The 23242-nt window shown below is 38.5% G+C and overlaps 1 protein-coding gene across 1 annotated transcript in view; it reads left to right on the top strand.

Annotated features, from left to right (window-relative positions):
* Positions 1-23242, top strand: part of NELL1 (neural EGFL like 1) — a 246135-nt gene that overhangs the window by 84385 nt on the left and 138508 nt on the right. The window contains exon 11 of the mRNA XM_026069412.1: positions 13934-14059. Coding sequence (XP_025925197.1) covers positions 13934-14059 — 126 coding nt within the window. The remainder of the gene's footprint in view (positions 1-13933; positions 14060-23242) is intronic.

Raw genomic sequence — 23242 nt, 5'->3', positions numbered from 1 at the left:
TTCAGCTAGGAAGAAACAAAGGTTAAGGTGAAGGGGTTATTTACAGCCTTTGATTTTCATTTACACTCCTATTTGTTTTCATATGTGCTTGTCTGAAAATTCGTGTCCTTTCTGCAGAAAGTCACGTCGCTTAAGTGTTCACGATATTGCTTCTGAAGTTATTCTCTCTCTGCACTTTCACAGCAGAATGAGCCATTATAATTATGGTTTTGAGGAGGAAAAACATCCTTGGGTCATGATACAAAGGCTTCAATCACTGTAGAAATGGAATGTTTTATGTTCATCTTCTCTCTGTTGTACAACCATCTGGGTCTTGTTTCACAGTGTATCACTGGTAGCTTTAGTTTGTTCCCATTGCGCCCTAATTCTCTTCACATGTGTACTCCTTGGTTTTGTTATCCTGACATCTGGACTCCTGTTCACTTCCATCTCTAGCCTGTTTTCTTATCTTTTTTTTGGTCTTTTTCCAAACATTAAGATAACTTCTCTTTCTCTGTTACCATTGTTACTCTGAACCCATTTTTGAGAAGCTCTCCCTGCTTTCTCTCTAAGGGCACACATTAAGGATGGAATAAAGACAGTGGCTTCTGCTTTCTGTCCTTTTTACCTCAGTCATAAAAGGGCTGTTCTTCCTGTTGTGAATAGAGGAAGGGATTTTCATGGTCTATTTATTTGTCTTTGCCTTCATGGAGACCTTTCTCTGCAGCCTCGTGGGATGCATGTATGTTAGGGTGTATGTTCTCTAGTCCTGTACCTGCCTTTCTGCTCAGTTTTTGCTAGATGCTTATGAATTAACCAGCCTTTGGTATATTTACCCTTTCATCACATCATTAAAAGCTTATTGCAAGCATAGGTTCTACTGTAAACTAGTTGGTACAACAGGTTTTATGATAGCCCTTAGACTAGCAATAGCAGCCTCGCAAAAACACGTGCAGTCAAGAAGCAGTCCAGACACTCAAAGGATGCCCAGGATAGTGACATGTGAACAAAGCACAGTTAGTGGCACAGTGTTGATTAATCCAGGAACTTGCCAAGGTGAAAAGTGTGATTTCTGAAAACTTGTGTGTCCTGGACTCAAGGGCAGAGTAGTAATTTGCAGCAGGCAGGCCTGTTGGTGAACAAAGTGCCACCAGTTTCAGGTAGCTCTCTTCTCCATCTTGGCAGCTACAGATTGGTATTCCCTATTACATGCTGGTTTAGACATTGGTGGACATAGATTTTGGTGGACATAGGCTTTGTATTCTCTGAACTTTTTTCAAAAACAAAAATCAGAAACTTGCATTAAAAAAAAAAAGGCTTAGAGGTACTTCAAAGCAGGGGCTTTATAATCTTGTGAATCTTGTGGGACACCTTTACCTCGACAGGCACCCCCTGTTCTGTTTTTAGAAGTCTCTGGCAATGGTAGTATGTTTTCGTAAAGTGTGTCCTATCTGGCTGTGCTGTGTGGGTGACTTCACAGTTTGTTGCAATGTGACTAGGCTAAATTGCTGTTAATAATAAGAAGAAGAAGAAGAAGAAGAAGAAGAAAAAAAAAAGGACAATAGTTTGAAATGTATGTGGGGGGAAGAGAAGGTATTGGAAGCCATCGGCGATGAAGATTGCTTTGCATTGCTTTTTGATACTGACTTTCTATCCACAGCTTGTTCAGTTGTGCTGTCTCTTTCATGCTTTTTTTTGTTTTTTTGTTTTAAAAGCTTATTTACAACTATTGTAGAATTACAAATGAAATCAGGCTAGAATTTTGCTTCTTAATAGAGATCATGAAAATGCTTTTTGGATATATATAGAAATCTCCACCCTCCTAGTGATAGTCAAAGCTCACATTGTTTTCGTAACAGTTCTCTCCAGGGACAAAAAACATGACGCTTTCATCAACAGCAATCTAAGAGTTACAATTTTGCTTTTACATAAAATTTACTGTAGCTTCAAAAACTGAGAGACAGAGTGAGCTTAGGGAACAGAGCACAGTGTTTGGAACTAGGAATTGCTAGTTCAATTCTATTTTTTTTCTTCTTCTTCTTGTTCAATGTGAGGCCTTTATAGACTATTCACCCCTTCTGCAGTGTCTATATGTATATATGTGTATATATGTTTATACCCCCCCGCATATATATATGCACACACACACACACACACACTCTTTTTAAAATCTTTAACACATCTGTGAGTTGAGAAGATTTATCAGGATTTCTTTTTCTGTTTAGTACTCTAGGTTGGTTTAAAGCTCCCTGAAGTCATCAAAGCCCATTGAAGTCACAGAGACTTTCTCTCAGCTTCAGCAAGGGTTAGTTCAGCCTGCTGTGTGATTCTGCCACAGTGCTGCTGGACAGTCCTATGTTTCACAGAGAATTTCTGTGGGTTTTAATGGAACTGCTTATAACTGGCAAAGGCCTGTCTTGCTTGCTCATGGTAGAATTGAGCCTTATCTCTGACAAATTGCTCTGAAATGTACATAATGGTACTGGCAATAAAATACTAATATAGTAATTTGGTACCATGAATGACACCGTAATGCTGCCTCTGTTCCAGACCTCCACTCACAAAGGTCAGGATGCTGCATACTAGAAATTAAAATCCTTCTTCTGGAAGGGTCTTGGAAAGCTTGTGTGCAACAAGGCTGTTTTCGGGAAGGGACGTGCCCATTCAAGGTCTCTGTTAAAACATCAGCCAARCAACATCCGTGCTCGCAGTTAGCTTTCACTGCCAGTGAGGCATCTCTTGGGTTCCTTTCTTCATGCTCTGTCTCGCTGGCCCCTGTGGGACGTATGAATCTCTGTGAATGAATTCCTCTGCAATTGATACTGATGAAGGAAACATGGGTAGAGACATCATTTGCTGACTCCCTGTGATCACGGTGGATATAGTTATTCAGGTCCAGTGTTATTAGATATGAAATAGCAAGGACTCGAGTATCCCAATTTCGTGTTTCTTACTGCAGCTAAACTTTGACTATGTTATCAAAGGGAAAGGCATTAAATCACTAGTTCACTTTCATAGCCAAAAGCAAAGCAATTAAAATAAATTTCATACTAAGCATTGAGGCAGGAATTAGGGTTGCAGGTGAAGAACATTTTTATGATCATCTGTTGGAATTTTTTTTCCTTTTACTGTTCTCTGTTTTAGCTTACCTCAGGTTATGCCTAAGGAGTGCAGTGTTGATGTAATCTCCAAAAAGAAATGCCTSTTTCAGTAACTAGTGTTATAAATCACACCTGATTACCATATTTGCTAGAATGAGAAACATGTCTTGCATTTTTCAGTTATTTCAATTAAGGTTATGTTTATACGGGAAAATTATTTGTAATGTGTAAAATAAAGGGGTTTTATTCTGCTGATGCTTGCTTATTATTTTTATTTTTGTAGATTAAATTTAAAAAGACACAAACAATAAGACTAGATTGTGTAATAAGGGCATAGAACAAAGGTGCTTAGCATGATTTAGGGGGATACTAAGAAAGGAGCTGTCACAGTGATCTATAATTTTCTTAGCTGAATGAAGTATTTGGCTCTCACCTGCTGTGGGACCTGATTAACAGGGCATAGTCTGGACCCATGAAAATAAAATCAGTAAATCCTCTGTCATGTTAAATCACCTGGTTTGGCTCTTGAAGCCCTGAAGTGGCATAGTTTGCAACATAGCAATGGTGATGTGATGTGTCTATCACTTTAAGTTCAGTGTTTCCACATTTTTAATTATTATTATTATTATTTTTTTTTTTACTTTTTTTATTTTTCAGCAAAGTTGTATAGAGGAAGACATGATGAAAAGATATGAGCAATGAGTGGTTTGAAAAGACATCAACAGAGAGTTTAGGAAAATGCAAATTGTCTTGTGAAAGCCATAAATAGGGAAGATAGGGCACAGTGAGTGTTTACCAACATGGGACGATATTTTTCCAATACCTGCATGTTGCTTTGTGCTGCACTTGAGTGAAAAATTACTTTAGTGTGAAAATGGTAAAGTATTAATTTTGTATGATTTTTTGCTATTAATGTGTCATATGTTTCATTTATTATAACAGTGTATATTAGAAGTGGTTATAGAATGCAATGCCAGTGGTTCTCCAGGGACTATGGATATTTTTAGGCACAGTAAAGACAAAAAATATCACAGTTTTCATCAGCATTTAATTTTTCAGAGAGATACAGTGTCCTTCAAAATGCTGCAGTAAAAGGTTGCCGTGGGCACAGGGATTCTAGATCAATTATATGGGTAGCCTTCTACAATTTATCATTTGAAGATAGCATCTGTGTGGATTTGAAAGAGTAAGTCAGTCAATATCACAGGACACAGATAGGAGGAGACAAACTGGGTAAGAGTATTAGAGATAAAAATAGAGCAGCAAAGCAAAAATTGTGGGGGATGGTATAAGACAAGTGCTGATGGAACGAGGTATTTAATGTAATTGCTCTGAGTATAGCAGCAAGAGGAAATTGTTCATTTTGATACAGTAATCCATTGTTCACCTTTAGCCATTAGTAAAATCAGATAGAGGGGATTGAAAAAGTAAGGTATTAGCTGAATGAAAATGGATATAATTATTTCAGTGTATCTTATTGCTCAGCTAATGTAGGTGAGTGGTGTATTAAAGAAAAAGCACAATTCCCCCCTGCTCCCCTGTAGACATCCACTGGAGTACCTAAGAATGTTTGGAAGGATTAAAAATAACAAAAAAGTATGGAGGTGAATCTATTACAGAAATCTGACATTGCTTCTCCAACACCAGTATTTATTTCATCAGTGCTTACTAAGATCCAAAAAGAGTTTCTTTCACAAGTGAAATCAAAGCCAAAGCAAATAGGGCTTTGGGGAGTACGTTTGTAATCAGTAAATGAGAGGCAGTCTTTCTAGGGAACACAGCTATTTTTGTAAGAATGAGGTGATTATATTCCTTTGTTTTTTAATGGGCTGTAATATATTTGGGAGCTGTAGTACAGTAACCTTTTATTTGACGTAGACTTATGGTAACTCTTACAGCCAAGCATGAAGTAGCTAGATTTAGGATAAAATCTCATGCATTAAGAGGCTCTGAAGAAGAAAAACGGGTAAGAGTGGTATTAAATACAAAAGGAGAGTAGTCCAGTTAGATTTATTATATATAACCTTCTGTCCCTGAAGTAATTTGTTGAGGTTTCTGTCATGTGTTTTAGTCAGGGAAAAACAGTTAACTCCCTCTGTGTCCCAAACAGGCAAATTGTATTTGCACTGATGAGCGCCATTTATGTAATTGAATAGACTTTATAGACTCTTCCCATTTTTGTTGATCTGTACGGATTCAATGGAGGAACATGGAGCAGATCAGAACTCTGTTGTCATACTTGGGGATTTAGCAAGGGAATAATGGAGAACAGCTCCTAATTTTTAAGCTCTCAGTTGACCAGATGTGTGCTGTGCTGACAGAATGTGATAATATAAGTGACAATTTATGAAGGTTGATTTGTTGAACCATCTTTGGTGGTGAGAATTTGTCTCATGCRTACCTTGTTCAAGATGAGCCTGTTTTTCACTATCTTTTCCTCAACTGCTAGGAGATTCCCCCAAAATCTCCTGCTTTAGGAAAAGGTCTATAAGGGAGGAGTCTCCTCATTTTTCGCCTTCTGTTGTCTTCTGCAGGATGGAAAGACCCAGCAGCTTTTCCTAATTTTGGGACTGTTCCACTTCTGATGAACTGTTAAGAGGTTACCTTGTGTCGAAGTTGAGCAACACTTTCTTTGCTTTTCTTTATTGAGATATGTCACTATGCTCTTGCAATCATTTATCACCTTTACAAGGCTGAACCTAGTGACCCCAACCTCTTATTTATCACATCCATAGGAATTTTTATTTATTCCAGAATTAGCATTTGGAGTGAAGCTTTAAGAAAAGGTCTGCTATTTTGAAAGACGACTAAAATGTACAAATGTGGCTATTTCGTAACTTTGAATAAGTATGAATGAGGGATGAAAGAATTTATAATGTGAACTACAGAGCATACCACTTCTGAAGAGGGACAAGAGAAGGCTGCTATGAAAGAACAATAGGCTAACGCCATCATGGGAYGTACAGCCACGTGGGCATATTTCTAATTACATTTTTATAAGTGAAGTTTTCAAAATTGCTTCATACTTGAATTGCATCCTTTTTCTGAGTTTATCTTTCTGTAAGTTTAGTTCTTACCTGTTACAGTGTCCTTGGCAATGCAGTCGAGTATTACTGACTATAGATGGAGGCGGGCAGAGATAGCACAGCTCCCTACTGCTCCATTACATAGCCCTCTTCTCAGTTGCTGCAGTGGTAGTTCTGTATCCCATCAGATCCCCTGTGTACTCTTAACCAAAGAGAGGACAACTTTTCCACCAACAGACTTGGTCCTGCAAAGTTCTGGGAGCCAGCAACTCCTGTAGGGCCAGAACCAGGTTATTTGGGATTAACTCCCTTTTAGTTGAAGATGTTTCGTTAGAGTCAGAACCAGTGACAGCTCACTCTTAACTCTTCAGGGTGCTTAATACGGCTCAAGAGGACATAAGTGTTCTTTGCTTTTCTCTGATTAAGAGGCTAATAGACACCAGGTCATTTCCCTGAAATACAGAATTCTTTCTTGAGGTAGCTGCTAGTGTCTCTGAACATGTTAAAGTGCCTGGGGTTGATAAAGAACCTTTCTGCTTGCTGTAATGTCCATGTGAGGACATTGTGAGTGTTCCTCTGAATCCACGAATCTGCTTTGCAGCGTGTCCTCAACCTCACTGATCTGCTTTGATCGAGTCAGAGGCCAGAAAGTAGCTGGAGAGCAGGGGCGCTGGCGCTGACTTGGGTAAATGTTCTGAATACTCACAGGCTCCAGAATTGAAAAAAGTAGCGTGCTCCTTACATGGCCCCTCATAATCCACTTAGTGCAAGAGCCAATTAACCAGCGGCTTTGAAGAGAAGTCTTTACACCCACTCAGGCACACCACTTAGTAGCCTGTGGTGCTGCCCTGTGTTCTAAATCCAGGTATCAGTGTATTTTCAAAGGATAACTAGAAATAAAAAATTAAAAGGCTGAGTAATCCCAGATAAAAACAATCTGGATTTCAGTTAAATTCTAAATATCARAGTGGCTGCTATTATTTTCAGCATATACAAGAAGATTCTCGATTTATTTTTGCCAGTTGCTTTTGCATGTTGGAGCAAATGACTGAGCCACTGCCATTAGCCAAAACCTGTTCCCCCCAAATGTTTTATTCTGCTTTTTTGTGATTATTTTTAATCTGTGTTCTCTAAACTGCATTATCATATGTGAATTCTGGCTGCATATTTTTTAAAATAACTTATTTGTAACTGTCAGAGATGTCTTATGAATAAGTTATCAACCATCCCTAAGAGCTATAGCTGCAAACATTTTTTTAAAATAATATTTATAAGACTGTGAACATTTTCTATTAATGTATTTATCAGATGATTGCGGTCTTTCACTTAGGGTTAGAAAGACAGATCCTTTCTGTTCAAAAAACCCCTAACATTATTTGAATTTTCTTCAATGCTGACACACCAGTGGCAGCCTTGTAACTGATTTAAATGATCTTTTACAAAAAGTTCAGTTTAAATAAACTGTTCTTATCCTAAGAGTTCTCAAGGATCTTAAGGACCCTACCCCAAGCCAACCACATTGACATTTAATAATTCATCTTAAATTACCAACGTAGTGATGGAAAGGGCGGGGGGAGCAGAATTACAAATTTTCAGTCTGGTTTAAAGAGGAGCAGAGCTTAATAGAATCATAAAAGGAATATCTTCTAACTAGAGGGGCATTACATAGTCTGGACAGGAAGCTTTAAAGGGTGTGATGCTGGCTTTGGTTCCAGAATTGTGATGTAACCACAGCATAAGATAATGAGAGTAATGATTTGTACACAGGTGTAAACATTATGAGGGATGGAAAAGAAGAGCTCATCTTGTGCCTAGGCAATATTCTAAAGTCTGAAGCTAAGTTTCACCAGAGTGGATTTTAGGAAGCAACCACTGTCCAGGATGACTGCTATTTGAGCTGTTTACTAGTGTAGTCAAGAAAATAGGTAGCAAAGGAGTGCTAACGTTGTGATTTTTGTTTGAGAAAGACCAGTCACTTTCATGAGTGTGATAGGTAAAAGAATTTATGTCCCAAAATACTGAAACAAAGGGGAGGGCTACAGCTCCACTTCCATTTTCTCTTGTCCTTCTCTGGAATATGTTACATTAGTTTAGGTCTGGTATGCACTGAAAAGTATGCTTGTTCAAGTGTGACTTGCATTTGTATGTGTTTATTTTTTATATTTAGTTGTTTATTTAATCTGATAGTTATACAGTTATAATCCCTAGAGGGACAGTTAAATTGAGAGCTGATTTGGAATATTGATATTCTTGGGCTGATCGTAAAGTAGCTATATCAACGTAAAGCACTTTTACACTGTGCCCAGAGGAAGAGGCTGCACCATTTTAATGAAGCTCTAAAAATCAAATTGATAGTACTTTCTAATGTTACTATATTGATAGTTATTATATTGCTTACAGATTCCCTGGTGATGCTACACCAGTCCTAATTTATCAAGGTGTTTTTAGCTATTTATTTACTCATGATATTAGGGTAATGTTTCTCAGCCTTGTTTTAAAGGGAGATTATTGTTTGGTTCATCTGTTTTTGTTTTTCTGCCTCTGACTTGGAAGCAGCTCCGTTCCTCCAAGTCAGAGGAGTGGTGAGGGGTGCCTGTATTTGTGCCGCTGTCCTGCCTTGGAGGAGCTGAACTGCTGTCAACGAGCCCGAGTTGGTAAACACTTTTAAGCTAGCCTAAACACTTGCAGCCAGTAACTAGTCTTTTCTTACTCCTGCAAGCAGGGGTACCTGAGCCATTGCCATCTCGCAGGGAGCTGCTGACTGCTGCTGTCTAATGCTTTATGGCTCCCTGAAAGCCTTTTGCTGAGGGTTGCATTCCACAGTTTGAGAAGGCAACCCTGTGCTAAAGGCAGCAGGTATGGGGCATGTTAGAAGGATGTGAAAGAGGGCAGATAATGGGAGCGAAAAAAGACAAGCAGAGTGAAGTCAAGTGGGGCTGGCAGTGGAAAGGAGATGAGAGCAGGAGAGGACTGAATCGGGGAGAGTTTGGAGGATAAATAATGAAGATAATGAACAGTGAACTGCTAAGTCAGTGGAGCAAAAATAGCGCGTGTTCATTTTTGCATAAGCATAGGGTAGCTGACATTTTAGGACCTCTTTTATGCTCGACTGCTGTTGTGCTTCGCTATCTTGAAAACTTTGCTTATATGATTCCATCAACTTGTGAACATATCTTAAGATTTGGTTAGTTTTAAATAACAACACAGGTTGGTTTTACATTTAAAAAAATTCAGATTATTTAAACCAGAGTTTAATGTAGCTCAAGCATGGTGTTAACTTGAATAAAAAGAGATTGGGAAAAACAAAAATCTTTTCACAACATTCCCCCCCCCGCCCCCCCCCCCACCACACACGGACAAATTGGCATTATTTTCTGGTGAGGAGTCCTGAATTAGAGATCAGAACTTTGCGGAAAGCTGTCTTTGCTTTTCTGTCTTTGCCTTCTTACAGCGTGCTTGCAAATTATAATTAAATTTGGTAAAATGTAATTCCTCAAACCAAAAGCAAATAATCGGAAGAGAGCTGTGAGTAAAGTGATTGATTCTGATACTTAGCAGATTTCCAAAATAGATCATTTACTGGTGTTCTGGAACACTTCACAGTTCGTTTTGTTTTGTTTTGATTTGAATGTGTTATTGTCTTCCAGTAGCTAAACTGTGAAGCCCCAAACAATGGGTGACAGTATTGCTAATGTCCAAGTGGATTATTTTCAGATGCATGCCATTGGTGCTCTGCATTTCCATCCATAAAGAGTGCCTGGTTTCAAGATGGCTTACTTGTGGTTGTTACAGGACTAACAGAATTAAAAATCGTAGGTCCGTTTCACCTTTTGGATAAATGATCAAAAGTCCCATTGTGGTTGACAGGAATTTTGCCCTCTTTGTAGCAGAGATTAATTTGGCTTGATGTGACTTTTACTGGAGGGGGCAAACGGTGAGAAGATACTCGAGCAGTATCTCACTGTCATCTGTGTTTAAATATTTAGTAGTGGGTTTTTGGAGTGGGACATGAAAAGAATCAAGTGGTTTGCAAAGTTTATAAAGTAAATTGGCAGATGCAACCCAGTGGCCAGCACACCCAGTGGCCATGGGTTTGGCTGTTTTTTTCCTCTGCATGAGGCCATTCTTTTATGGCCAGAAATTACCTGAACCATTTATCTGATGTATTAATTCTTCTTGTTTACTTCCTTCTTGATGCAGCCATTATTTAACTTTGTCTTTACTTTCTTTGTCTTTCCTTCTCCTGTCTAGAGTGTGCATGTGACAAATGTCTGTTTTGTATTTGTTAGTTTAGTGAGCCCATGACATTAAATACGATTAATAAAAAGAATTTACACTCAGTTAATTAGATTTTTTTATAGAAAAAAAATTCCTTTTCCTTTGAACACCCTTTTTTCCCTCAAATCTTGATACAGATGTCAGAAGGAGGCAGTACCATTGCATATCAAAGCATAACACCATTTGTATTGTCTTCTCCATGTCTGTTTTGTTTTTGTTTTGTTTTCTACTGGGATCGGTTGGTATTAGATGATGAAAAAAAGAATGTCAGGTGCTGAGGAGGTAGCTCCACTGAGATTAATACTTTTACTATGTTTTGTACCAGTACTGGCACAAATAGTTAAAAATAATACATGTATATTTCCCTTTAAGTTCATTAACCCAATTTAGAACTGTAAAGGGTATGGTGATGCAAGTAGATAGACAGAGCGCTGTATAGACAATGAAACCTGTGTAGGTAACTGTTAAGGAAACACTTTAACCCAGTGGATTATCACTCCCTTACCAAACCAACCCACCCAGTAATGTAATGATCCTTACTGAAAAGCTTGAGCCCAAATGTCCTTGTTGTTGCAAAGAACTAGCTTATGTAGATGGAAGCTGGTGATATGTGAATGATGATTATGCTGTGTCAAGTCTCATTTTAAAGACCATAAGTATACCTTTTTAGAAGAAAAACAAACTACTTCACCAGTCTGGAGAGAAACATTAATCATGTATTTTTATCACCTCAAAAGACCGCTAGAAGATGAGCTCTAATATTTCAAATGTGACAAGCAATCCATACACATGAATCACAATTTGAGTTCCATTACAACTGAGCTGATATATACCACTGTGTGCTTTATGGATTTTACTCTAACAATATGAAATAAAAACCCAAAGCTTTTTGTCATGAATACCTAACCTTTTACAAGAGTTTGTAGAACTGCGGGCCGAAAAAACAGCTTTATCATTGCCCTACAGCTTTAGTAAGAAAATACTGTTGCTGGTTTTTGACCTCTCAGTGTTATTCTCTGTAAAGGAAGTGCATGTATTAGCACAGGGCTAATACTGCAAAGGTAATAGAAAATGTAAAATACTGTATGTGTGGAAAATGCATAGAGAAAGATTGAGAAAAGGCCTAAATAAATGAGCAAAATTTGGAGAGAGAGATCTTTTGTTCCTTCCRATTCCTTTGCTAGGTCCAGCCTTTTTCTTCCTGTACTCAAGGACTTCTGTTGCAATCCCRTGTCATTTGTTCTCAATTCTCTTATTTATAGTCAAGTCATCCCTTCAAGTCCTTAGTCTCCTTTTGAGAAATTCAGCTACAGAGGTATTTTCCTATAGGTTGTGAATTTCCTTTTTATCCTTGGGAATTTTCCTATTTTGTGTTATAGTACTGTGGGCTTTGCTTGCAATGAATAAGAATTCAGGTTCCTTCACCTCTGAGACTTTTAATCCTCTCACTCCCCTTTGGGGGAAGAAAGGGGAGGATTGTTGTCCAGTGAATYCAGTGAGGAAGCTAGAGATAAAAAGGCCAACATGTCAGGTTAATTTTCAGGTGAATTGGTTGCTGCTTTGACATACTTGCTTTCTTTTCAGACATCTTTCTGTTCCCTTCCCTTTTATGCCAGAAAATTATTAGATATGCAAGAACGAAACTCCTTAAAGCTATGTACCAAAAGCCTATTAAAAAGAGGCTGAAAGCAGAACAGTGTGAACACATGTCAACACCTGAGTGTTTCCCAAGTGGCTCTAGCACTCAGTGGTGTGATAACAAGACATGTGGGAGGATTTTTCTTGGCTTTTATCTTTCATATATTGACGCTTCTGACTTTTTAAAATTCATTTCATCAAGTGGCACTGCAACAGAAACAACAGAAAAGTGGGAATGAGCTAGTTCAAGGTGTTTGCAGTAGTATACAAAGTCTTTTGCCTCGAGGCCATCATTTCTAATTCAGCCCAAGTTAGCAGCAGTCAAAAATCACTGCCAACTGACAGCTGTTTGGTGGCCAACATGAAATGATTTAGCTAGTTGCTCCTGCTGGACAGATGTCCATAGTATAGAAAGAGCGAGCAGAGCTGGCATGTGCTTCATTTTTGGAGACTGGAAAATGCGAGCATATCTCAACCACAGCTACTTCTGTTCGGGGAGGTTGAACAGGATACCTCGGCTGCTGATAGGCCTCAATTAAGGCAGCACAGAGCTCGGTACTTGCACAGTTAGGGCCCCCCCTTCTTGGACGAAATTCTCAGCTTGCAGGGAGCTGCTGTGGTTTTGGTACTAACCCATCCTGGCCTTTCAGCTGTGTCTCCGTAAGTGCCAGGCGGCGAGGGAGGAGGGAGAACACAGCACAGTCTCTGCAGGTGGTTGTGCAGAGGGACGTGGCAGCAGAACTGTGGGGAGACTGGTCTGTACCTGACCAGCTGAGAAAATCTTCAGCAATGTTGCCAGTTAATACCTTTCTTGAGCACGAGCAATCAATAACAAGGAGAATGTAACAGCAAAAAAAAAAAGTTTGATTCTTTTTTATTTTGCTTGGACATATGTAATACTAGAAAAATCTTTTGAAAACCATGAATCACTCTATGTAAAATCAGTGCTACTGAGCGGAACATCTATCCTAATCAGAAAAAAATAAAATGAATGCTTCAGTATAATTTCTGCTTTTGTGAGGAGGGAAGGGGGAAGAATTTTACAGTTTACAATATTGCAGAGCTTTATGATATTTAAACAGGCAAGTAAATGATGGTTTTGATTCCCTATTCAGAAAACTGTAATTTTGAATTTTAGATTTGCAGCAACAATAGAGATTGCTCAACAAGTAGATATAGGACCAAGTTGCTAGCTCTCCTAAGTCATCTTTTTTTTTTCATTGGGATGGCGTAAAGCAGGCTCAGAATAGGTTTAGGCAACTGGCTGCATCTTCTTCTTGTGCAGGATGTGGAAGTGGCACAGTGACACAACTGTACCTTTTTCATTAACTCTTGTAGCACAAGTGTGTTTCAGGGACAAGGCATTAGCAGAGTGCTTGAGTGAACCCAGAGGGCTGGAATACTTATTGATCAATATTGCAGTTGAATCTGCTACATTTTCAGGACAAAGATTGCTATGCCCTATCTGCCCAATGGGACTCCTAATGGATACTGTGTTGTGCAGAGTTACTACATCTTCATGTTTTATTTTCCCTATGAGACAGAATTAGTGTTATATAGTGTTGCATATTTTTGATGTTACTTTCTATGTTTGAAAACTCTTTTTATCAGTTTTATACTTCTAGAAGTTATTATGAAAAAACAAATATATGTTAGTTTTCCAGAGTTAGAAAAAATTAGGATTTTTTTAAAGAACAGTGGAAGGAACGCATTCTTGTGATGCTGGAGTTTTTACTTCATTTTAAGGAAAATTTTTTGACCAAATTTGCCTTGTTCTGTAATGCTAGGGTTAAGCCAGGTTGCTTTTGGAGTTATAAATGGAAATTCTCATCTCTTATTCTAATATTCTGTCACATAACGCATTTAACTCTGAGCCTGACTGGGACCTTCCCTGGTTCTTCTTCCCTGCAGATATTGATGAGTGCGCTGCTAAGATGCATTATTGTCACGCCAATACAGTGTGTGTTAACCTGCCTGGATCCTATCGTTGTGACTGTGTCATGGGATATGTCCGTGTGGATGATTTCTCATGTACAGGTGAGCTCTTAAGTACATACCAACAGTGCTGCTATACTCTGTCTTATGTGTGTTATCTTTTAATTAACCCCTGAGCCGAAACAAAAGCCACATTCTAGTTGTCCCTCTGCTGGCATAAAATTTAGACACAAGCATGGTAGATAAATGTGGTATGAGGTGCTGCATTTCGGATTAGATCGAGGGTGGTGCAGGAAGCTTGGCGGATGCATGTGCCTGAGTGCCCTTGTCAGCCAGGGCACTGTCTCTTATCGTCCCACAACTGTCTTCCATGTGAGGTGCAAATGAGATCATGTCCGGTTTCTAGCCCTGCTGTACCCATCATCTCACTTCACAGCTCCATTAATGTCTCTACATGAGAGTGTGACTCATCCAGACCTTTGGATCTGCTTTATTTTAGCAAGGACATAAAGAGGGTTTCCCACATTTAGTGAAAAGAAATAATGTTTTATTACCTATGGTTTGAAGCTGGTCAGTGGTTTGAAATATCAGAAATGATCCAGGAGGAAAAGCTTTGTGGACAAAGCCGAGATGAAAGAGGAACTGAAATGTGCAAGTTCCTCCAAACCTTTTGTTGTCTGATGGTTTGGAAATTGTTATCATTAATGCTAAGAATTAATGCCTCCAGGACTACGGTGCACATTATTTAGAAATGAGAATAAGTGCAATAACAGACAATAAATCCAGTAATTTTTTTTAATACCTATCAGCAAAATGTGCTCTAAAAAGTCTTATGAGAAAGTAGATATGTCTCATTTCTGTGCACAGGTCTTTAAGGAGCCTTTCCTGGCAATCTCTGGGAAAAACGTGAGAAGTTTCTGAGATGCTCTGCCCAACTATACCTAAGCTGATAACATCTTTCAATCACATCTCTCCAAAAAAGGTTGATCTCAGGATTATTTTGATGGTACACCTGTCTGGCAAAGGAGGGACRTATCAGGCAGATTTATTGAAACAGAAGAAGATGGACACAATACCAGGTTTAGAATCGTGTTGGGCGAGCTATTCTCTCAAGTGGAAGGATGGCCAAGGAGTATTCAAGATGAGAATGATTTCCAGCCTGGAATAATTACATTGTAATACACGTTATCCTTAGGGAAGGTCACAGGAAATATCTGCTTTCATGATGAAGCACGTCCTGTAGCTAGAATTAGGTAGTTTATAAAAACTTCAGGAAGGTCCTACTCATCTCTTGAGAGAGGCTCATACTAAACAGATGTCAGGGAACCGGTTTGTATTTTGTGTAGATGTTCTTTATTTCTAAATAATTTGTTGTGTCTTTTGAGTAAATTTTAGAGTTTTTCTTGATCTTTTACAATCTGCTGTGTCAGAAAAGTTTCAGACCTTAAATTTTGTTCTAAATGTGTGTCTGTGTATGCTAGCTGCTTTTACAGTGATGGGAAAAACATTTCTGATAATCTGACACTTGTTTTCCATATATACACTACTAATTCCCTAATGTTCCTTTCCTTCCAGCCAGACAGTATCATTAGGCATGCAAATGGTATAGAAAGCAGGGTATTTGTGATTTACAGCAAAAGTGTGAAGTAATAAGACAGGTGCTTGACAGTAATGGCTGAACATTCATTTAACGTGCATGCACAGAAAAACAACAAAAAAACCCCAGAAGTGATATAAGAAATAATGGAATGAGCGAGATAAATATTTCTTGCAGTTTTTATTATCTTGCTAAAATGACTTCTTTTTCGACATCACAGTTAAAAAGCCCAGCAAGTGTTTAACGTACTTGAGGAGAAACTTGGTTCATTGCCTATTTTATCTAGAAATAATAGTATATTATACAAAGATGTATATTCAAGTACTTGTGCAATGGAAGACCTAATCCTGCTTGGGTATTTTGCATTATGCTTACAGAAACTTCTCCTCTCATAAATTAAAAAAAAAAGATCAGGTAGCAAATACTTAGGTAATTCCCCTTTAATGCTGGCACCAGTGTATAGCAGGATTAAACAAAATTAAATTATAGCTGTTACTAGCTGTTACTAGCTTTTTAATTTGTTCCTATTTATTCATACAAAGTAAGTGAGAAATCGTATTGTTGTTGGACCATGTATCTGGTGACAAACCTGGAAGCCTGAGATAGGTTAGCATTCAGATGATGTCTGAATCTTGTGTGTGGGGTCAGGTCTTTTCAGCACAGCGAAGGTGAATGGCTTCACGATAAAGGTTAACAAGTTTCAAATGTAAGTGCTCAAGGCACGTGCACAGCTCTGCATGTGCTTTATATAATGCTGACCTAAAGGCAGAGTTGCTTCCACAGAGTAGGAAGCGTCACGCCTTGGGAAGCCTGAGTCTCGTTCAGCGAGGTACTGGCTGTCCTCAACTCGCGCGGGAAGCTGTGGAGCAGAGTTGGTGTCACTGGGCAGGCAGCTGCTTTTTGGCCCCAGTGCTCTGGCTGCTTTGGAAAGGGGGAAAGCAGTGATGAGTGGAAGTCATAAGTTAAACGTTTTTTTGATAGCATAAGGTTTTTATCATTTTTAAAAAGAAACTGAATTGTATATTGAAATGTTAGGTCAATCTGAATTGAACAAAATGAAATGTATAATCTGGATATTGCTGAGTTTTATTCAGCTTTCTGTATTTTTTTCTTCTTTCCCTGCATCTTTCTCAAATTAAACTAATTTGTACTGTTTTGCTGTTGATGGAACTTCTTCTTTTCCAAAACACCTTTTGAATAGTGTTTCCCAGTTCTGATCATGAGAACTGTGGAGCAGGAACTTTCCATGGATATCAGTAAGAATCTAGTACCTTGGAAGCTGTGCTGAGTCCGTAGAAATTGTAGTCACAGAAACAGAGAAGAAGATAAGTAACCAAGTAATATTTTGCCTGAAGTCTATAATTATCTTAAATTCTAAAATATGGCTTAAGATGGGATAGTGGATATTTTCATAAATAATCAATGTTCAGTCCTGTATAAACAAAAGACATAGTCTGTTGCAGTTTAGTTAGGTTAGTCAGTCTAGTGATAATTTTGACCTGGATCCACCAATAAAGGTGCATTAATGGTTTTTGTACTCTCCTATTCCTGGAGCTGTCAGCTCTGAATGTTAAGCTCTTCAATGAAAGACAGTTTTATTGAGAAAGGTTATCCTTGGAAAGGAAGCTTCTTTCAGTCTCTTCCCATGAAAGTCACAGGTTGTTTATCTGTTCTCAGGTAAATCACATTCTTTCCCATTCTGAAAATTTGCTTGTCCGGATGCTCTCATTTACTGGAATCTCCTGTTAAAGAATATTATTCACTTCCACAGGTTTTTACCTTGTTTTGCTTGTTGAAAAATAAGTTCTCCTGGATTGCTTTCTTCTAATATACCAGTCTGGGAGTTTGCATCGAATGTGCATTATTTTGTTTACTTCTTTTTGAAGCAATATAAATTATATCTTATAAATCTTGTATTTTTATGTCTGGTGGGCTGCACCTGTCCTCTAGTATTATTATGGAAGTGTGTGTGTGTGTATGTATATATATATATATATATATATTTATGTAGTTTGAAGCTACAATATCTCTATCCCTACCCTCCACCTGTTTGAAGCTATAATGTCTAATCTCTATCTCCACCTTCCCCATCCACTACCAAATCACTTTAAAAACTACTGCTTTATCTTAATAGGCTATGTTATCTCCAATAACTAGGTGTATCATGCTGATATGTAGAGCAAACAGTGTAGACTGGTCTCATCTTTTTATACGTAGGCAGTCATGATGATGATTCTTGGCCTATAACATCTATGATTACCATTTCAAAAAAATACCCTCATTCTACAGTGTTTTCCTTAGGCCTGCTTGGGACACTGAGATCTTTTTAAAGTCCTGCAGTCAGTTCAGGAGAAAGTTGTTTGTTTTGTGTAGTCACTTCCGTGTTATTGTAATTATGATACTTTCGTTTGGGGTTGTATTTTTTTTCTCCTACAAATATTTGCTAATTAAGCATGAAAGCTTAAAACAACCTTAACAAATGAGTATGCTAAAGGATTTTTATTCCTTTGGCTGCATGCATTACTCATGGTCATCATCTTGCAAAATGAAGAAACTCCCTTTGGATTTGAAAATTACTTTGCCCATTTTGCCCTGAGGAGCCCTGACAGCTGCCCTGTCAGCAGCATGCACTGCTAAAAGGTGATGCAACCTATATGTAAACATCCTCCTCTTTATGCACCAAGCTATGCAAGCAAGGGTTTTCCTTCCATGAAAGGAATCCCTTTCCAGGTTTTACTGTGGAGCTGTGCGATTCTGAATGATTTTTGAATACTGGACTGTGCCTTTTAACCCTTTTTCAGTCCTCATTCTGTGTGATAGTATTCATAGAACTTTTTACCTTTAGCTTTTCAGAGCAATGAATCAGCTAATTATATGTTACTTGCAAAAAGCAAACCCTCATCTATCACAGTAAGTATTTTCAAAATACATCATTAGCTAGTTTCATCCTGTGGAAGAATTAATATTATATAGAAAGGTATTGTTTAGAAGAAGCCTTAGGTTTTAAATGTTTCTTAGGGTGTGGTTTGTATGATAATTGGATTTACAGTATGGGTGGACTAGAGGAAGTAATAAAACCTAATGATTTTGAAGGGTTATCCCATAAAAGCCCCTTCACTTCTATGCAATTTGCTTTCTGGAGTAGCATTCAGTTTTGAATTTACTGCACCTTGCAGAACAAGCCCTTCTGCAATACATTACTGGCAAGATTGGGCCTAAAGCGTGGAAAATGTGGAATTCTGTGAAAGCTAAATTTCAAGGAAAAAACTAGCCTGCCCTCTCCTGTTCTCTCCTCCTTCCTCTCCCTTATCCATGAAAGGTAACTCACTTCCATGATTATAGCAAAAGCTGTTCAAATTGTTTGCTACCGCTAAAATTGATGTCTTTAGAGTGTTGTTGCTGTAGCTTATCTGTCAGAGGTTCAAGGTGGGGTATTTGACCCAGTCATGATGCTAATAATGCAGCAAGTTTCACAAAGGTGAAGTGGCAATCTTTAAGGGCAGATTACTGGCCTGTCATCCCAGACCGCTATATGTGTTTGAAAAGGCCGTCAATAGAAGCTTTTAGGCAGCCAACTGATAATACAGTCACTCTTCCAAAGAAAGTGCAATTACTGCAGTCTCTTCTACTGAACCTGTTTTCCATCTCTTCCTTTTCTGTGAGATAAATTAGCATTCAAGAAGGAAAAATTAACACTTTTGGTGTGGCACTTGGACTTTGAAAGTACTCTGTAGGGTCTTGCATGTTCACTGAGGTCAGTAAACAAATATCACTGCTTTTCATGTGATGGCTTAGAATTAATGAATTGATAGATACATCAGCTAGCTCAAAACCCAAAGTGTGGGTTAGTAAGCAATGAGGATGGGTCTGTGGTTGAAAAATTTTCAGCCATATTTAGTGCCCTCTTCAGATCTTGCTGTTGTCCTGAAGTCCATCATTAGTGAGTATCTTGCCTAGCACTTCATAATTTTTAAAGAAACATTGTGAAAATGTTAATTGGGTTGAGATTGCAGTTATGTATGGCAGATGGTCAGCACAATGGGTGTCACTAGGGATAGGGATTTTGGGGGGATCTGCACCTCCTGATTTATACTTGTCACTAATACATTCATATATATTGTTCTGAAGCATTCCCTCCTTCAGAGTCCATTCTGGACACTACAGACTGAGGACAGCACGTTGTCCTTCTATGAGCTGTGTTTTGATTTGTGTGCCTGTCTTCTCACTGCATTGTATCTTTGGGACAATACTTAGTCCTAAATGTATTTGAAAATTAAGCCACCCTGAGTGGACGATGCTATGATTGTACTAACAGGCATAAAATACTCTTATGTAGTCTCTTCTTTCCAGAGAATCATATGTGTCAAGTACTAAAAGGCAGGACAGGACTTAGTTCTTACTATTAAGTAGCAGTCTTTTGTTTGGATTGCAGTCAATAGGATCTCTGTTCACAGAACTGTGAAGAAAAAYGTTTAGTTCCTGGTGCCTTAAAATGCAGAAACATTTGTTTTGAGTCCCTGAGTGGGCTGTTGGCTGAGTTCAGCAGCAGGTAATCTATGCACCAATGGGTATTGCCTGCATCAGAGAGCATTTCTTTGCTCTGCAGGACAAGTCAACAGAAGACTCGGAGAGTACTGAGTCAATCCAGCAAAATAAAAAAGCAGCCAACTCGTGTTAGATGACTGATACGTAGGTCTTGACTCAAAGCCCATTAACTCGATGGAAAGCTTTCAATCCCATTCATTTTGGCTTTAGATATGTCCCTTAGTGAGATAACTAGTACACTCTTGCTACAGGAAACCTCTATTTATAGTAACTAAATAGGATAATTCTTCTGTACTGTCAGAAAATGCTGTACTAACATTAATAATGTAGCTTCTCAATGCATCTCATGACAGCTGATAAGTATTTTTAATTACTGTTTTGGAAAAGAGGAAGCTGAGGCACAGAGAAATGGAGCATCTTGCCCAAATTCATGCTGAGACAGTGACAACATTGGAGTCTTGTAAACAAAGTAAAAAATTTTGGCATGGGAAAAACATAGACTCATAGCAAGAAGGATTCAGTAAACAATGATTTTTATTTTTATAGGTATTGACATTTTCACAAAGAAACAATAGCAGTTCATTGAAGCACAGTGTGCATAGGCCCTGAATAACCATGTGACCCTAATGTTATAAATCTTCTCCTTCCTCTTTCCATACAGTTTTGAAACATCTTTTGTTACTTCAGCGTTGAATTATTCCCCAGTCCTCTACTTTCTGAATGCTATATTATGTTCTTTTGTTCCTGACTTCACCTTCGTTCACTGGCTATAACTGCTACTTTTTTACATTCCTTCCTTTAAAATAATGCAGTGGGGATCTGCATATTATTTGTTCCTAAGTGCTTTCAATATGAAGAAAATATGTACTGAAAATATAATATTTATGGTGATTTAAATTCCTCATGAGTAAATAGTTTAATTAAACATCTTTGTATTCTCCTGTGCTCTACGCATTGATGTGTTGCTAATTTGTCCAGAGTGGTTGGTAATCTTTTCAGGTCCTTTTGACACATTGATTTTCTATAACTTTATTAATACTGAAATTAATTAAACAGCTGACTGCAAATCATGCTGATAGTTGTGCTTCTTGACTAAGGGATAATTAGCATTTTTCATAATTTATTAGTTGCAACCTTTTGTGCTGGTGTATGTGTGTGTGTGGATGTGGAGATGTGTGTGTGTGCTTATATATATACGTTATATAAATTATACACACACTATCACAAAAATTTTTTTCAAAATGCTTTGCATATGCATGTTCAGTAGCTTAAAAAGAATGATACTAATTTAATTCTCATTCAAGTCCTGTGAATGGAGCTGTCTATCTAAAGAATGACTGTATGGCAGGCTTTCACGTGTCAGCCTGTCAGCATTCATCCTGATCCGTTGCATTGCAGGATTTCTTTTTGATAAAATAGGACTAAACCCATTTCTATGGCCCATGAATTCTTGATCTCTTTCCTAAATCTAACAATTACTGCAAACGGTTCATGAGGTGAGAGCTAGAACATACTACCTGAAAACATGCAGAGGCTGCTGGATCAATGTCAGTGGCTTGAAGCAAAAAGCTCTGATATTTTAGTCATCTGCTTCCACAGTAAGTGCTAATGCCTTCAGGAGTGTAACTTGCTTTTGGGAAAGAGTTTAGTCAATCAAGTTGTGATCTTGCTGGAGCTCTAACAGCCAGGGTTTGTTGTCTTCTCTGTCTAAACAAGCAAAAAATCTCCCCACACTGTATCCTGTTTCTGGAAGCAAACATTTCGTACCAAACACTTTGTTCTTCAAACACAAGTGCTAAAAATACAGCATGGAAAACAAATATTAACACAGAATGGAACTCTCCTACTAAATCATGGAAGTAACTGAATCATAGAGAAGGGCTTCTAATCCACCGCTCCACCCCAAGGCAGGATCCAGGGTACCCCCCAAAATATCCTTTGTCTCACCTGTTCTTAAAAACCTTTCATGAGGGAAATTCCTTAACCCCCTTTTTTGTATTTCCCAGTACATAATAAGCTAGTTGGAAAGGTTTTTGTAATGTCTAACCTTAAATCTCCCTTGCTACAACTTAAGCCTGTCACCTTTTGTCGTATTCTCGGTGAATGTGGAGAACACTTTCACCAGTTGCAGCTATCTTTTAAATATTTAAAATCTTTTTTCATAAATATGCTTCATTCTTATCTCTAACCTAAAAATTAACTTTTAAAATACATGGCTGAGCAATACAAAACTGTTCCAGGGGAGGGTTTTGTCTTACCTTTTTTCCCTCAGAAAAGTCATTGTTCTGGGCCTCTTGACATCTCACAGAAGCTTTTTTGTGTGCAGCTGCAAGATAAGTGTGTTTGTGTGTGTCAGATGAAGCCGAGTATGGGGCACAGTGTGCACACTGTCAGTGGGTCAGACACAGAGGTGGACTAACCCTCGCATGTTGGTTCTCAAAGTCCCTGGTTTGTTAATGTCTGCTGCCAAAGGTTGAATAGCCAGGCACGACCCTGACCATGCTGGATAGGAACCCTGTATAGGGTTTTTCCCTAATGTATCCTCTTTTTCTGCACAGAAACATTGCTATGGGACAATAGAACAAAGACAAAGAAGACATTTTGGATGGATGGCTAATGGATGGCCAAATACAGGTTCTCTGTAGTGTTTGCTTATGCTGGATGAATGGGCTGTATGGCTTGTCTGTTTGCAGTAATAATGACTAGCGCATTCTGTTAGGAAAAATGACTCAAATGCTCCTCCAGTATGCTTGCATATATCTTGCAGTGTGTAGCATTTGGAGTTGGGTGAAAGTCTCTACAGTGCATGGCACATATATGCACATTTCTCCCTAAGAAATCCTATACAGAGAAAGGGGAGTCCTTCCACTGCGGGGCATGGGAATGCAAGCTTGTAAATCCCTACCACTTTGRTTTAAGGAGTGGCAGAAATGATCAGGGATGCAATCACTAGTCCTCTAGAAAGGCCAGGGACTTGCAGTATATTAGCTTGGACTTGACAAATGGGTGACTTTGGGATTTCCTCCTGAATGGCAGTGTGTCACTGTGGATGAGACTAGTTTGCCAAGGAACCACTGACAAATCTGTGAAACATGCAGCACTCAGCTGATCTGGTTTTGTACCTTTGCATTGGCTGCTTGGAT

Source organism: Apteryx rowi, unplaced genomic scaffold (assembly GCF_003343035.1).
Source record: "Apteryx rowi isolate R43461 unplaced genomic scaffold, aptRow1 scaffold_296, whole genome shotgun sequence".
NCBI classification, from domain to species: domain Eukaryota; kingdom Metazoa; phylum Chordata; class Aves; order Apterygiformes; family Apterygidae; genus Apteryx; species Apteryx rowi.
This window is presented reverse-complemented; position numbering and strand designations above follow the sequence as displayed.